This window comes from Miniopterus schreibersii (assembly GCF_964146895.1).
Source record: "Miniopterus schreibersii genome assembly, chromosome: 17".
NCBI lineage: Eukaryota > Metazoa > Chordata > Mammalia > Chiroptera > Miniopteridae > Miniopterus > Miniopterus schreibersii.
In genome coordinates, this window is record NC_138117.1 from 15,603,066 (window position 1) to 15,618,900 (window position 15,835).

Consider the following 15,835-nt stretch of genomic DNA (forward strand, 5'->3'; position numbering starts at 1 on the left):
GGTTCATGGGTAGATGCTCGAACACTGAGGTTGGGCAACATTTTCTGGTGCGCTGCAGAATTTTAGTAATTAGTTTATGTGCGCCACCATAAGCTGAAAAAGGCTGAAAATCGCTGATCTGCATGAACAACAGTGGCTCCAGTTTTCGGAGTGTTACCTCACCCCATTTCCCCCAGACTGCCATTAGCATTGGTCCTTTGGTGCTGACGACTTGCTGCTGGTTTCCAGCAGGTGGGCGAAGTCAAAGTGGGTAAGAGTAGTTTCAGAGTAGTTTCAAGCTGTCACGAACTTTGTTTACCTTGCTTCCTCTTGGTCTTCCAGAGTAGGAACCTCACTTACTCTGTGTATACCCAGTGACCAGCCCAGGGTGGGGCCTTCATTAAGTGCTGATGCAGTTGCTGAGCTGAAAGCACCGCGGCCACAATACAAAGCAAAATGGGGACTGACCTTCATCATACCAAAGGACCATTATGTGTCATCTTTGTTATCCTCAGTGACACGCCTGAGCTCAGAGTTTATCCACCCTGTCACCTGTAGAATCTGAAGCCTTTCTGACCCAATGGCTGCCTATCTCCCAAGCTTATCTCTGCCTACTTTGTGGTCCCTCCCACCCCCGTGTTTGCCCCGTCCTGCCTCTAACTCAGCACTGAGCTGCTCGTCCTGATCTCTCCTTATACTGTGCATTTGTACTGGCCACTCCTTGATCCTACATCGTCTCACTGTCTCAAAGCCAGCTTCCATTTCTCCTTAACCTGGAGCTTCAAAGCTCCCTCTGGTAGACTTAGGTATTTCATTCCTTACTTTCCTTTCATTCTGTATATGCTTCTTGCTCTGTTTTAGTGTTTGTCTGCCTTGCTCAAGGGTTTTTTATTTTTATTTACTTTATTTATTTTTTCCATCCCCATTTATCCCCTCTGTACCCCCTTTCACTTTCACCCACCCCCATTGCACATAGGTTTTTAATGTTTGCTTCCCCACTGGATAGTGGGTGTGGTGTGTTATCTCCCTGTGGTTTTGATTTGCAGGGCCCTGCTGACTAATGATGCTTAGCATCTTTCTATTTGCTTATGGGCCATTTGTATATCTTCTCTGGTCTTGTGAGATCATTTGCCCACTCTTGCATTGGGGTGTTTTTTTAATACTGAGCTTTAAGTGTTCTTTATATATTCTCGATGCAAATCCATTATCAAACTTGGGATTTGCTAATATTTTCTCCCATTCTATGAGTTGTCTTTTCACTTTCTTGCCAGTATCTTTGAGGCATAAATGTTTTAAATTTTGATGTAGTCTAATTTATTTATTTTTTCTTTTTTCGCTTATGCTTTTCTTGTCATACCTAAGAGTCCTTTGTCAAATCCAAAGTAATAAAGATTTACCCTTATGTTTTCTTATAAAAGAAGTATGGTTTTTATCTCTTACATTTAGGTCGCTAATATATTTTGAGCTATTTTTTTGTATAGGGTGTGAGGTAAGGGTCCATACTTCATTCTTTTGCATGTGACTCTAATTTTCCCAACACCATTTGTCGAAAAGACTATCCTTTTCCCATTGGATGGCCTTGACACCCTAATAAAAAATCAGTTGACCATAAACATCTCAAGGACATTATTTTAAATCTGTTTCAGAGAGGTAGTCTTATGATTGTACAATGTAAGACCTTGATTTAAAAAATTGCAGAGGCTGTCTCCCTTCCTCTTTCACATCATTTCCACAAATATGCAGGACAGAGCTGCTCTGTCACCAACCCTTTAACCTGTCTCTACTTGTCATTGTGTTCAGTTTTTTATCACTCTTTTTTTTTTTTACCTCTTTTAAATATATTCATATGTATATATTCATATTTCCCCTAGCTGGTATTGTCTTCAGTTTTTCTTCATTACTTCATCTTACCCCTCCTAAACTTTTCTTTAACCCCCTTTCTTTCTTTGTTTCTGGCAACAAATTCTTCTATTCTAATAATTATGGAAGCTTCCAAAATAAATAATAACCATTCCTTTAAAAAGAGCTTTTATAGTATGTTTCAGAACCCAGCTGCCCTTGACAGTTATTTGAAAAGACTCACAGAGATTTGAATTGTCTTGAATTCATCATAAAAGTGCCTGGTGTCTCTCCTTCTTGTGTAATATTTCGGTTATGAAACCATAGCTGAATGTAGCCTTTTAGGACAGCCGTGGACTTGGACTCCACACTCAGCTTCTATCTAAATCTGTTCAAGTTCTGAAAATGTTTAATAGAACAACACTCAAAACCATGGGGAATATGAAAATTACAACTTAGGTTCCAGAATATCAGTCACTTCAGGGCATAAAACCAGCACTAAAAAGTCCTGGCTCCTAGCAAATTTTAAATAGCCAGCAAAGAGGAAGGGTTTTACCATCAAAGACAACTAACACTCTCCATGACTGTTGCTCGTGGTCATCTTAGTTTCCAGTCAGTTGCTGAACAAATATTTACTAAGCACCTAATATATACCCCCCTCCCTGCGCTAGGTTTTCTAAGAAATAAAAAGCATTTAAGATGCGGTATCCATCCTTCAGAAGTTTCTAGTTTAGCTGGAGGGGTAAATATAGTACATTAAAAATGGAGAGGCTATATAAACCATGGCACTGACTTTCAGTTCAAAAAAGAGAGAGACCTGTATAGATCGCTCTCTTTTTTCTGGTTACTCCTCACCCAAGGATTTTCACCCCCATTGATTTTTAGAGAGAGTGGAAGGGAGAGGAGGGGGGAGAGAGAGAGAGAGAAAAACATCGGTGTCTGAGAGAGACCCCTCAGTGATGGAACTGCAACCCAGGTACATGCCCTTGGCTGGGAATTGAACCCACAACTCTTCCATGTGCTTGCCGATGCTCGATCCACTGAGCTACTGGCCAGGGCTGTAGTTTTGCTCTTTAGTTGGGATACTTTCAAAAGGGGATTAGTACTTAATCTAGCCTTTTAACACAGAGCCCCACTCTCTCATCTAGCACCTTCGCACAAATGAGAACCAGGCTCCCTTCGCCCTGGCCTTCGGGCGGGGGCAGTCTCTCACGTCCATACAGAACTGCTCTCGTGGAGCTGGGCAGGACATCTGCCCTTGTTTTTCCCTGAAGCCAGGTTCCATGGTGCAGTGAACAACCTGTATCACTGTACACAGAGCCCCCTTTTTTCTTAAGTTTGGATTTCTCCAGGAAAAAGAAGGAGGGAAGATGTGAGAGAACAGACTGAGGAATGAAGGTGAGAATGAGTGTGTTTAATTCAGTGTGTAACGTGGAGACAGTGAAGGAAGGTAAAGGATATTGGTTGGCAGAGTGTACAGTGCTACTTTTCCTCCCTTTCCCTTACCTTTTCCAGTATGTAATATTTTTACTCATAAATATTAGCTAAACAGCTTTCTGTTTACTAGTTCCCAAACTAATTATTATGAAAATCATGTCAATCAGTAAAACATCTGTTCTATAAATAATAGAGGTGTGCTCAAAAACACCAATGCTCATGTAAGTATTTGTCCCTAATTAATGCTTTCTTGCTAATCACATAAGTCAATGTTATATGCTCAAAGTGTATGTTGGAAGTATATGTCTCAATACACAATTTGTACTTTGAGAGCTACTTTATTATATTGGGAATTAATATAAATATTTGTGAGGAACAAGTCATCTGGTTAAACATAAGCTTAACCTTAATATTACTTTTTTATTGATAACAAACAGTTATAGACATCATACATTCTCTCTGGGGAATAAATTGAATAATAGAGAAAAACTATTCATAAGTTACCCACAGGGGTAAGTAGCACTTTTACTATTTGGGTGAATGAATTTTTAATTTTTAATAGTTATTATGAATATAGAGTTGTATACTTTGCTTTTAAAAACAATTTATCATTATATTAACACTTGACTTTTCTAAAAGCATTCTCTCTAAAATCTAAAACATGTTCTTGGCTCAATAGCCTACGGGTCATTTTGACTCCCTCCCTAGACTGTGCCCTTGTATACCATTCACAAATGTTCCCATGTTATATAGGGCCTTTTCAGCTCGTTTGAATTTTTTTCAATTTACAAGGAGATCGCTATCAGCTTATTTCTATTCCTGTACTGGCCCCTAAATGTAGCAGTTCCTTCTATTGTAATGCCGCCTTCCCCCGGGTTAAAGAGAGTCTGGGAAATCTGAGTCACATATATCCAGGAAAGGCTGAAGTCAGCTCCCATGCACCATCAATATCCAGTGAGTACTTGCAGGAGGTGAGTGTCCATGCCTAACACCTCGAAAGGCCTGTAGCTTTATGTCGGGATTATCGGCCAGCAAGGACTAAAATGAATTTGTTCCATAAAATCTAAGAGTTTCAGAGCATCATACATATTTCTGATCACTAATTAGAATGGAATTGTTATTCTTGTCTATAGAAATACACACACAATTTTAATTTATTTTGCCACAAAGAAAGGTGTTTAGCTTTATTGAATAATGGCTCCATCTAGAAAACTTTTATCATCGTCATCATCATCATCACCATAATCATTGTCATCATTACCATCATCATCATTACCATCATCATCATCATCATCATCATCACCATTATCATCACCATCATCATCATCATCACCAGCACCATTACCACCATCATCATCATCTTCATCTTCATCATCATGGTCACCATGACTGAAGTGTATTCAGTATTTATGGTGTACTGGGACCATGACTGCAGCATTTCATGCATTATCACACTTAAGCTACACAACACCTGCCCAAGGAGGTGCCATTATTATGGCCCAAGGAGCCACCTTACACTTGGGGAAGCAGAGTCAAGGAGCTAACAAGTGTGCAGAGTTAGGACTTAAGCCATGTTTGTCTTTAGATCTCATGTCTTTAAAACTATCTCACACTTTAGGTGAAGTGAAAAAATATTAAATAAATGAGGAAGAAACAACACAAAACTGTGAGTGAGCTATACATACTGGAATTGCCTTTCAGCTGACTAAAATAAAGCCACATGATAGCTAGTCTCCAGAGATGGCCCCACACATCCACCTCTTCCTATATGTGATATGGTTCTTTCCATGAAGAGATGGCACATGTGTCCCCTCCCCTTGAGTCTACCGTGTGTCTGATGGCTCAAACAAATGTAGTTCAGGGTAATTGACATCTGTGTCTTTTGAGCTTAGGCATTAAGAAGGCCTGGCATGGCTGGCTGACCTGACAAGAGTGCCAAGATAGTTCAATGGGGAATGAATAGGCATTTCAACAAATGGCGCTGGGACAACTGGATAGCTGCATATAAAGCAGTGAGGTTGGACTTTTATCTCATGCTTTGTAGAAAAATTAACTCAAAATTGATCATAGAACTAAATGCAGGAGCTAAAACTATAAAATAATTAGATGAAGCCCGGCCGGGTGTGGCTCAGCAGTTGAGCATCGACCTAGGATCCAGGAGGTCACAGTTCGATTCCCGGTCAGGGCACATGCGCAGGTTGTAGGCTCAATCCCTAGTGAGGGGTGTGCAGGAGGCAGCCGATCAATGACGACCCTCTCATCATTGATGTTTCTCTCTCTCTCTCTCTCTCTCTCTCCCCCCCTCTCCCCCCCTCTCCCCCTCTCTCTCTCCCTCCCTCCCTCCCTTCCCCTTCCTCTCTCTGAAATCAATAAAGATATATTTAAATAAAAAATTAGATGAAAACTTAGGAGTAAATCTCCATGGGCTTGAGGTAAGGAATGGTTTCCAAAATGGGACACGAAAAGTACATGTGACAAAAGAGAAATGGATAAATTAGATTACATCAGCAGAGTTACCATATGACCCTGCAATTCTACTTCTAGGTGTATATCGAAGAGAAATGAAATGTATGTCCACAGAAAAATTTGTATATGAATGTGGCATATCCAACTCTCTTTATATATCAAATACCATTGAATTGTGCATATGAAATAAGTTAATTGCATGGCAAGTGGACTATATCACAATAAAACTATTAAAGTGTCCTGGCAGTATCTGCTTCCTTCCTCTTTAGTGCCGCACCTCAGTGTTCAGCCTGCCTCACCGGAGAGGGAAGCTGTGTTGACTCAGGAGCAGCACAGGGCCAGACACCCTGTCCTGGCCACCATCTGCCTGCAATTGCATGAGTTACCTCCAGCAAGACTGATAGAGGAACTGCCCAGTTGAGGCTCAGGCAACCCACGGAATCTTAGGATATAATTAAATGGTGGTTATTTAAAGCCGCCAAGGTTGGGGGTAGCTTGTTACATAGCAAAACATAATTGGAACAAGTACTAAGTCAAATTCTTGCTTTAACACTGTGACTACATATTAATACTAAAATCAAATCCCATGAGAGGCTTTATCTTGAAGAGAGGAACCTGGATGAGGACATGAGTTGATTTTAAGGGGAAATGAAATAAGGAAGAGCTGAGGGTGGTGGTGCATGTTTTAATAAAGTGGCAAGCCAAGCTAATCCAGGCAAGCCTGCCAACTGGTCTCTTTTCTTGGCAGCAGCCGCTGACCAGCCACTTGTCTGGAGGCCACCAGCTACTTAGCAGAAGCTCTAGAGGGCTGACAGGTGGTGTTTCTGGTTATAAGAAGTGACACCAGTAAACTCCCATCCACTTGTTCTCCTCATACCCTGAAAGGAAAATCACTGAGCTGGAAGGGTGGTTAGAAACAGAGGTGAAGGCCAGGCGTCTGTGTCTGTATCTTAAATGGAGGGAATCACTAAGGTGGAAACTCTTGATTCACCTCACCTCCACATGGGGACATCCTAAGGGGGTCATTTTTAATACACTCTTGCAGGGGAATGCACAGAAATGAGTTTCAGTCATTCATTCAGTAAATACTTTTTTAGGAACTATTGTGTTAGAAACATTCCCGAACCACGTAGACAGGGACTCTTTTCTCAAAAAGCTTACAGTTATGAGTAGGTGATTCCCCGAGGGCTCTGAAAGGGGATTTGGCAGGGAACTAGGGGAGCCCTTGGAAGTGGCACATGGTCCATATTTGTGGAATTACAGACTACTTCATAGATGAAATAATGTACGAAACTGGAAAACTTAGGCTAATTTTACTCTATTTTCACTCCAAAATATCTTGAGGGTCAAAAGAAAGGTTGAAATGGTGGTATGCCTACTTGGGCATGCACGTGAACTCTTCAGTTCTCCTTTCTAGAGTCCCATTACCAATGTAGGTGGCCAGGTCTGCCCCCACGTGGCTTTATTCCATGCAGTTTATTTCCGGAACCTCCCAGTATTTGTTCATTGTTCCTTCAGTACTTTCTGGGTGGTGTGACATGCCTCTTTTTGTGGGTTTTCACATCTTTTTGCCATTGCCCACTGGTATGAATGTTATCTCTTCCTGTAAAACAAATCACCCCAAACTTAGTAGTTTAAGGCAACAATGATGTATTATTTCTCTGGATTCTGTGGGTTGCATGGCGTTTCCCTTGCTGTTTTCATCTCAGGCTCATTCATAACAGTTGCTGGAGGGTCAGCTGGGTTAGAAGGTCCAGGATCGCCTCGTTCACGTATCCGAGAATTGGTGCTGGCTGTTGCCTGAGCCCATCAGTTCTCTTTGTGACCTCTTTACCTCCAGGAGATGAGCCTTGCTTCCTTACATGGCAGTCTCATCATAGCATTACAAGGGGGTGAAGCTGGGAGCTGCAAGGCCTCTGAAGGCCTGGCCTTGAAAGTCTCATATGTCACTTCCGCTGCATGTAATTGGTCAGAGCAATTCACAAAGCCAGTGCAGGTTCAAGGGAAGGGGAAGCAGACTCCATCGTTTGATGGGAGAAGCAGTGGAGTCGCATTGGAAAGAAGCATGAGAGGAGCTGGTGTGACCATCTTTGCACATAGTTGCCTAGAAAATGTCTTCATGATTCTGTCACTTGGGTTGATGCATATGTAGCAGTTGTCCTTTCCATCTTCTAAGAAGGGCCTGGTCATTATTATATTAAATATAATTCTTATTGCTCACACCAACTCAGCTGTGACTAATCCTTGGAAAGCAGCCTAGTAGCTATTTCTTTCTTTCCTTTTTTTTTTTTTTTTAGAGAAATATTGATTTGTTGTTCCACTTTATGCATTCCCTGGTTAATTCTTGTATGTGCCCTGACCAGGGATTGGACCCACAACCACGGCATATTGGGATGGTGCTCTAACCTACTGAGCTACCCGGCCAGGCTCTTGGGGCTCTTCTTGTAAGGGTGGAAATTTCATCATGGGAGTCTTCAAGATGGCTTATCTGAATGCAGTCTGCTAATGCTAGAGTTTCCATAGCATTTTCAGTTTTTTTCCTAATTACTAGGAGAAACTGCATCTTGTTCATGTCTAAAGCAGGTCCTTCTTTTAAGAATTACATTTGTGAGCACGTGACAGCCACATCTGTCTGTCTGACAACTTCGCTGTGATGCTACATAGAAGCCTATAATGTAGGATTTCAAATGAGCTCTTTTCCTTTTGTATAGGTTTATTTTGTGTCCCTTTCTTCCTCCCAGGCTGATGAGCCCTGAAAACACACTCCTGCAGCCCCGGGAAGAGGAGGGGGTCAAGTACGAGCGGACCTTCATGGCATCTGAATTCCTGGATTGGCTGGTTCAGGAAGGTGAGGCCACCACAAGGAAAGAAGCAGAGCAACTATGCCACCGGCTTATGGAGTATGGCATCATTCAGCACGGTGAGTGTATGGCTCAACTTTTGCCATGGTAACAAGCAAACGTAAAATCTTGTGGATTACCACCATAGACATTTACTTCTCACTCATAGGTCTGTAAGTCAACTGTGCCTCTGCTTGGGCTCAGCTTAGCTTGTCCCCAAGTTAGGGGTCAAGTTCAGGTACTTATTCCATGGCTTCTCATTTTGGGACCCAGCATAAAGGAACTTCCATTCTCTGGAATGTTTTGTGTTTACAAATGAGGGCAGAAGCTAAAGAGGGCAGGCAGATCCTTGTAGTATCTCTAAAAACTTATGTTCGATATGATTTAACATTACTACTCCCATACCCAGCTGGCTACAGGAAGTCATCTGCTCAAGTCTGAAGGGGAAGTAATACCTCTCACAAAGTTGGTTGCAAGGTTGAAAATTAGCTGAACCAGGGAGAGGACTTGGGGAACTGGGTGTAAAAGGTGAAGGGATTAAGAAGTACAAATTGGTGGTTGCAAAACAGTCACAGGGATGCGAAGTACAACACAGGGAATATAGTCAATACTGTAATAACTATGTATGGTACCAGGTGGGTACTGGGAATATCAGGTGGGAACACTTTGTAAAGTATATGATTGTCTAACTACGATGCTGTACACCTGAAACTAATGCAAAGTAATATGAATGTAAACTGCAATTGAAAAATAAATTTTAAAAAAAAAGAAAGAAAACTTGCTGAATCTTGCATGGCACAAGCTGCCACAGTGAAGTAATCCAAATGATCTTCATAAAACTTTTACTTTCCTTTTTGGGCTGAATCCTAATGATGCAATATAACCTGTTGGGTAAGAACTCTATTAGTTATCTATTGCTGCATAAGAAATGACCCCAAAACTTAATAGTATAAAACAATAGTAAACAATATTATCTCACACAGTTTCTGTGGGTTAGGAATTTGGGAGAAATTAGGTGGATGGCTCTCTCTTGAAGTCTTCATGAGGTTGTAGTCAAGATGTCAGCGGGGCTACAAGTCACCCGAAGGTTGACAGGCTGGAGGATCTGCTTCCACAGTGGCTCACTTGTATGCCTAACAAGTTGGTGCTGGTCGTTGGCAGGAAGCTTCAGTCCATTGCTGTGTAGACTTCTTCATGACATGGCAACTTGGCTTCTTCTAAAGCGAGTTGTCCAAGGGAGTGCAAGACAGAAGCCACAATGGCTTCTAACTGAGCCTAGAATGTCACACACTGTCACATCCTCAGTACGCTATTGTTTACCAGGTCAGCCCTATTCAGTGTGAACACCAGGAGGCAAGGATCACTGGGACCATCTTGGAGGCTGGCTGTCACAAAAACATAATCTCTGGGATCCCAGCTCGGCCAGTTATGAGCTATTTACCTTCTCTCATCTGTGAAGTGGGCATACCTGCATAGGGTGGTTGCAGAAATATATGTGATTAGACATAAAGTACTTGGTTCACTGCTCTGTTCTTAATAAGTGTTCAACAATTTGTTAACATAGCTGCAAGGTGTAGGTTTAGAACAGTGAGAAAAGGGCCAGGAAACAGATGGGCATTTCAGCCTAAGTCAAGAGTAAAGGTAATACTTTTTTTTTTTTTTTAATATATCTTTATTGATTTCAGAGAGAGGAAGGGAGACAGAGAGAGAGAGAGAAACATCAGGGATGAGAGAGCCATTGATTGACTGCCTCCTGCACGCCCCCTGCTGGGGATCGAGCCCACAACACGGGCATGTGCCCTGACCTGGAATCAAATCATGATCTCCTGGATCCTAGGTCAGTGCTCAACCACTGAGCCATGCTGGCCAGGCAGGAAAGGTAATACTTGAGTCATTCTTGCTGTGAAGTCCCTACCCCCACTTCTGTGTAGGCCTAGGATTTCTATTCCCAAGGCTAGGAAGATAACAGTGGAATTACAGAGATAAATGAAAGACACTTCTGAAATTATTTGGAGCCATGTTTTACAAACAGCAGATTGCAACTCTTTCTTTATTGGGCTTTGAAATAAACTTAAGGAGCTATTCCAGCATTAAAATTTTTTTTAAATAGATTAGACTAGACGACTACTACTCAAAGTGTGGTCCGTGGACCCAGAGTATTACTGGGAACATGACAGTAATGAAAACTCTGATCTTACCCAAGTCCTGCTGAATCTGATATGCATTTTAGCATGATGTCCAAGTGATTTGAATGCCCATGAAAGTTTGAGATGCCCTGGACTGGATTTAACTGGAATAGAAAACATCAGAGCATATTTTATGTACTAAGGTTAAGTATTGTTCTGCAAAACTTTAATTTCAGTTAGATATACATTATATAAATATATGTGTGTATTGATTAGCAACATAAAAATTGTGTTGGGGTCAAGTATTTTGAAAGCCACTGATCTAAAGGCATTGGTTAGAAAGGCACTCAGTGTATTCTGGGGTGTTTTCTCCTATTTGATATTGCTACAGTCAAACTCACAACTGTTTATTAATGGCCTAATATGTCTGCTGCTGGGGTTAAGTTCACTGCAAGTGGAAGTTAGATAGACATGTATATAGTGCCATTGTGGCTCCTGGTCTTAAACAGCTTATAGTCTTTTTGGGGCAATAAGATGGATATAGAAGCAATTAGAAAACAGTAAATTGTATACTATATATTTTTCATTCATTCATTCATTCAATACTATGTGCTAGGTACTTTTCTAATGATTTTTACACATATTAACTTATTTAAATATCTTAAACTCTTTGAGGCAGATATTATTTTTGTTGTTGTTGTTAAATTTATTTCTTTGTGTGGTAAGAACACCTAACATGAGGCCAATCCTCTTCACAAGTTTTTAAATGCTTAAATGCACAACATTTTGTTGTTAACTATAGGGCAGGTATTCTTATTATTTCTGTTTTACAGAAAAGGAAACAAAGACACCAGTAGGTTCAATAATTTGTCTGAGGCCACTTGGGTAGGAATTTCCAAATGGATATTACTGCTAATACGTGCGAACTCAAAGTTGGTTGGGGTGATGGGGGCTTCCCACAGAAAAATGGTGTGTTTGGGTTGGAATTAGTTCTGTCATCTTGGCTCCAGAAAGAAAACTTGGTGGCATCAAATTCTAGGAGAAAACCAACCTCTTCTGCTACAATTTACTGACTGATATTGCACATCTCGACTTCAGAGGGAAGATAGAGGATGCCATGAATTGTTTCCAAATGATTTTCAAAGAGTGAGTAATCATACTTCAAGTATAGTATAAATTTGTAATGCTGTAAACATAAATGCTGTAAAATCGTGATGGAAGGGATAAAATCAGGCATTATTGAGAGCAGATCTTAACCACAGATGTTGCTTTCCATGGTTTTAGGAGGATTGAATATTCTCTCTGTATAGAAGTTAGAGTTTCTAAGGGAGTTCCAGTTTCCCAGCACAGCAGTTCATTGCTAGATCACAGTTCTAACTGTAAGTTATGAAAATGTGACCACCACTTATATATATGTTAGAGCTAATGACGAATACCATGTAGTTTCTTAAGTAAAGCTCTGAATTGTCCAGCTAATAATTAATTTCACGGGGTAAACATTAAAGAAAGTCATCTTTTAGGCTTTGAATAGAAGGTTTCTGGGTAAGAATGGTCCCCTAGATTGAAACCTGTGGATGTAAAAATCAGGCCCACTTATACAACCCTAATTGGCTTCATTTGTAAATAGTGAATGATGTTATATAGTTAAGTTGGAACTAGTCAGATGAGTAATTAACTTGTATGCATATGTATGTATCTATTGATACATATGAATATATGTATATATGTACATATTTATGCAAATGTATATTGGCCATCTATGTACATATTTATCTAGCTGTTTCATTCATTGAGGTTTACCTTTTATGAGGCACTGGGCTAAATACTTTATAGATTTTAATATATTATGTATTTAATATGTATATGCTTCACACATATGACATATACATATAATCTTATTAAATCCTCACAGCAATTCTATGATACTGATATTATAATTATTATAGTTTTACAGTGAATACATATGAAGTTCAGAAGCCTTTAAGATATTTACCCAAGGTTGTATAACTAGCCCGTAGCTACCAGTCATTGTGCCTTAGAAAGTTTTCTTTGGCCCAGAATGTGTATAATCAGGTGTGGCTGCCTCACACACCGGAATGAACATGATCTTTGGAGGGAGACAGGCAGGATATAGGTCCCAGCTCTTTCACCTACTGAGTGGCCCTGTCGACATATCAACTCTTCCATTCCTCGGGTTATTAAATTTATGAAATTAGAGTCACACTGTATACCTCTGAGAATTGTTTTGTTTTGCTTTCTTTTGTTTTTTGAGATCCTATGACCACCCACATGTACTAGAAGACTCAACATATAGTGGCTAAGATTTATGACAGTTAAAGGACACAGGGAAGGATCCATAAGGGAAAAAGACATACCAGGTGCTGCCTGGAGAATCCAGACTCAGGCTTCCTCTGCTCTCCCTCCCATGGCCATACAGATCTTACTCCTTCCTTTATCAGGGACAGGACTACCAGCATTCCAGACTCTCAGAAGGAAAGCACGTGTTCTCCATAAATCACAGTGTTTGCACAAACAACCTAAGCGGGCTGGTATAGCAGAGTTCAATGCCCCAGGTGGACAAAGTTGCCTTATCGGTTAGTAACTTAGGGATTCTTTGGAAGGCCAAGTTCCCAGATGCTAGTGATGTACCAGCCCCACAAGCAGGCCGTTCTGTACCAGGGCAGCTATGGTAACTCTTTCTTGCATAGAGTTGCTGTCAGAATTAATGATAGTGGTTGGCAAAGCTTTTAGCACAGCGTCTGCCTCTCATGGCCCTCCATTGCGAGCATTGCATGTGATCTCATCAACTCTGAATAACCTTTAAATTTATAGAGCTTCTTATACACCAGCTACTGTTCTAATCACTTTACTCATTTACTCATTTATTCCACTCAATAACTCCATGAGTTAGATATCAAAATTATTCTCATTTTTAAGATGAGGTTAAGTAACTTGCTGAAGACGAGTTTATAAATGGTAGATTGAAGATTCAAATCAAGGCATTCTAGCTCTTAATTACTAAAGAAGACTGGATGCTAATTATAAGCTATACTAACCAGGAAAAAAATTCTCAACTTTTATTGCATCAGCTCACACAGTCTGGCAGATATTGCACCTATGAAACTGTTAGCCTGAAAATATACAAGATTCTTTCTGCAAGCAATCATCGCTAGGTACCTTGAGATCAAAAGTGATGAACACATTTCTGTATTTACATAAACTCTCTCCCTCAACAGCATTAGCTGCTATGCAGCTATCTTATCCTTAAATGGAGGGAGATAGAAACCAGATAATCACGTGGGTAAATTGCTCACAGCTGCAGCAGCTGACCCTGAACAATCGGGCTACTGCTGCTGTGTCCAGGCGTATAATTTCCTCTTTTAGAGATTTAGTCAGAGCACTTCAACAATTTCAACACTTCATCAAGCCGCCTTTCTTTTCCTTTTGTTTTAAAAGTATATTTATATAACATTTTGCAATACGCAAAGCGGCTTTACGCGTATTATCTTTTTAGCCCTCCCAGCTGCTGAGGGTGGTTGTGCTTGCCCTGGTCTCCCCCTGTCTGGATGAGACATTCACTCGGTGGCCACGAAGAAAGAACTTGGGGGCTGTAGAGGGAGCAAGGTGCCAGATCCAGACAGGAATTGCCCATCTTTCCAGTAATGAAGATCACTGACGGAGTTCAGCCTAAGCCTCGAATAGCCTAGCCCACGAAAGAAAGGGAGAGAGAGGAAAGGAAGGATGGAAGAGAGGGAAGGAAGGACAGGAGGAAGGGAGAAAGAAGGAAATAAAAAGGCACCGATGATTGAGGCCACAGTCAGAACTGCAGCTTGCCCAAGATCATATGATATTACAGAAAAAATTATTCTGACACTTATTAAAACAGTAAGGAAGGCTTTGTTCAAGACTATTGCAATAGGGGTATTACATTAAGGGAGGGAGGTGGGGCTCAGCTCCAAATACAACAAGAACAAGTGGGGATTCATAGCTGTGGAACAGGGAGAGGAGGTCAGTGGATGGAAATTTATTAATAGGAAACATCAAGGGTAGGGGGATTCCTGCTAAATCGACTTAAGAGAATTCTCGCTAATGGCAGGTCAAGGACTTAAACATCAAAGACAGAGGATGGAGAACCTGATCAAATATCAAGAGTGCGCCTGGCCAGCGTGGCTCAGTGGTTGAACATTGATCTATGATCTAGGAGGCTGAGGCTCGATTCCCGGCCAGGGTTATGGGCTCCATCCCCAGCAAGGGGCATACAGGAGGCACCCAATCAATGACTCTAACTCATCATTGATGTTTCTCTCTCTTCCTCTCTGTTCCACTCTCTGAAATCAATAAAAACATATTTAAAAATATATATCTACCAAAGAGTGCTCAGATGTCCATGGTGAGGGGATTCTCACTAAATTGACTTAGCAGAATTCTCTGCGAAGACTGGACCTTGGGGATCCAGGTGCCAGCAGCTAATGACTAAGGGGCAATCATTTGTAGCCAGCTACAGCCAGATAAATCAGCCCTAGCTATTTTCTGCTTATACAGTCGCTATTTCCAGATGTTAAACTCTACAGAGGAGCTCTGATTGGCTGAGCCTGGATGGGTGGGAGTTCTACCAAAAAAAATTTTTTTTGGAGGAAGCTCTGTTACAACAGAGAAATGAGTGCTTAGCAGGCTAAAACAACAGACAGATGACAGATGGTTTTTTTAAAATTGCTGTTAGTTTATTTAATCCCCCCCCCCCCCCAATTAATGCACTTGGTATTGTTATTTCTGTTTTAGATGACAGTGTTGAGGCATTTGCAGCTAGTGTAATCATTCTTAGCTCCTAAGTGTTAGACTGAATAGAAAAAAGATAAAGACTGGGTAGAACATATTTTCTTAATCTACCTTCAATGTTTTAAGCATAATCTTATGTCAGCAGCCATAATCTAATACTTTTTTACTTTCTCCATTTAGAATTTCTGGGAATTTTCCCACTGTGCCCTCTGATACGTTTTGGCTCTTTTTACTTTTTGTTATAGCTGAGTCCAGACCAGGGAGGAAAGCGCACAAAGCCAGATTGCTGTTGCAATGCAAACATAAGGGAACAAGGTGGCTTGGTAAAGTCAAGGGCTCACATGCTGGCACACAATATGGTGTTGATTTTGG

At 40.9% G+C, this 15,835-nt stretch overlaps 1 protein-coding gene across 1 annotated transcript in view; it reads left to right on the top strand.

The window, feature by feature from the left end:
* Positions 1–15,835, top strand: part of DEPTOR (DEP domain containing MTOR interacting protein) — a 94,459-nt gene that overhangs the window by 43,660 nt on the left and 34,964 nt on the right. Inside the window, exon 4 of the mRNA XM_081117088.1 lies at positions 8,463–8,641. Coding sequence (XP_080973214.1) covers positions 8,463–8,641 — 179 coding nt within the window. The remainder of the gene's footprint in view (positions 1–8,462; positions 8,642–15,835) is intronic.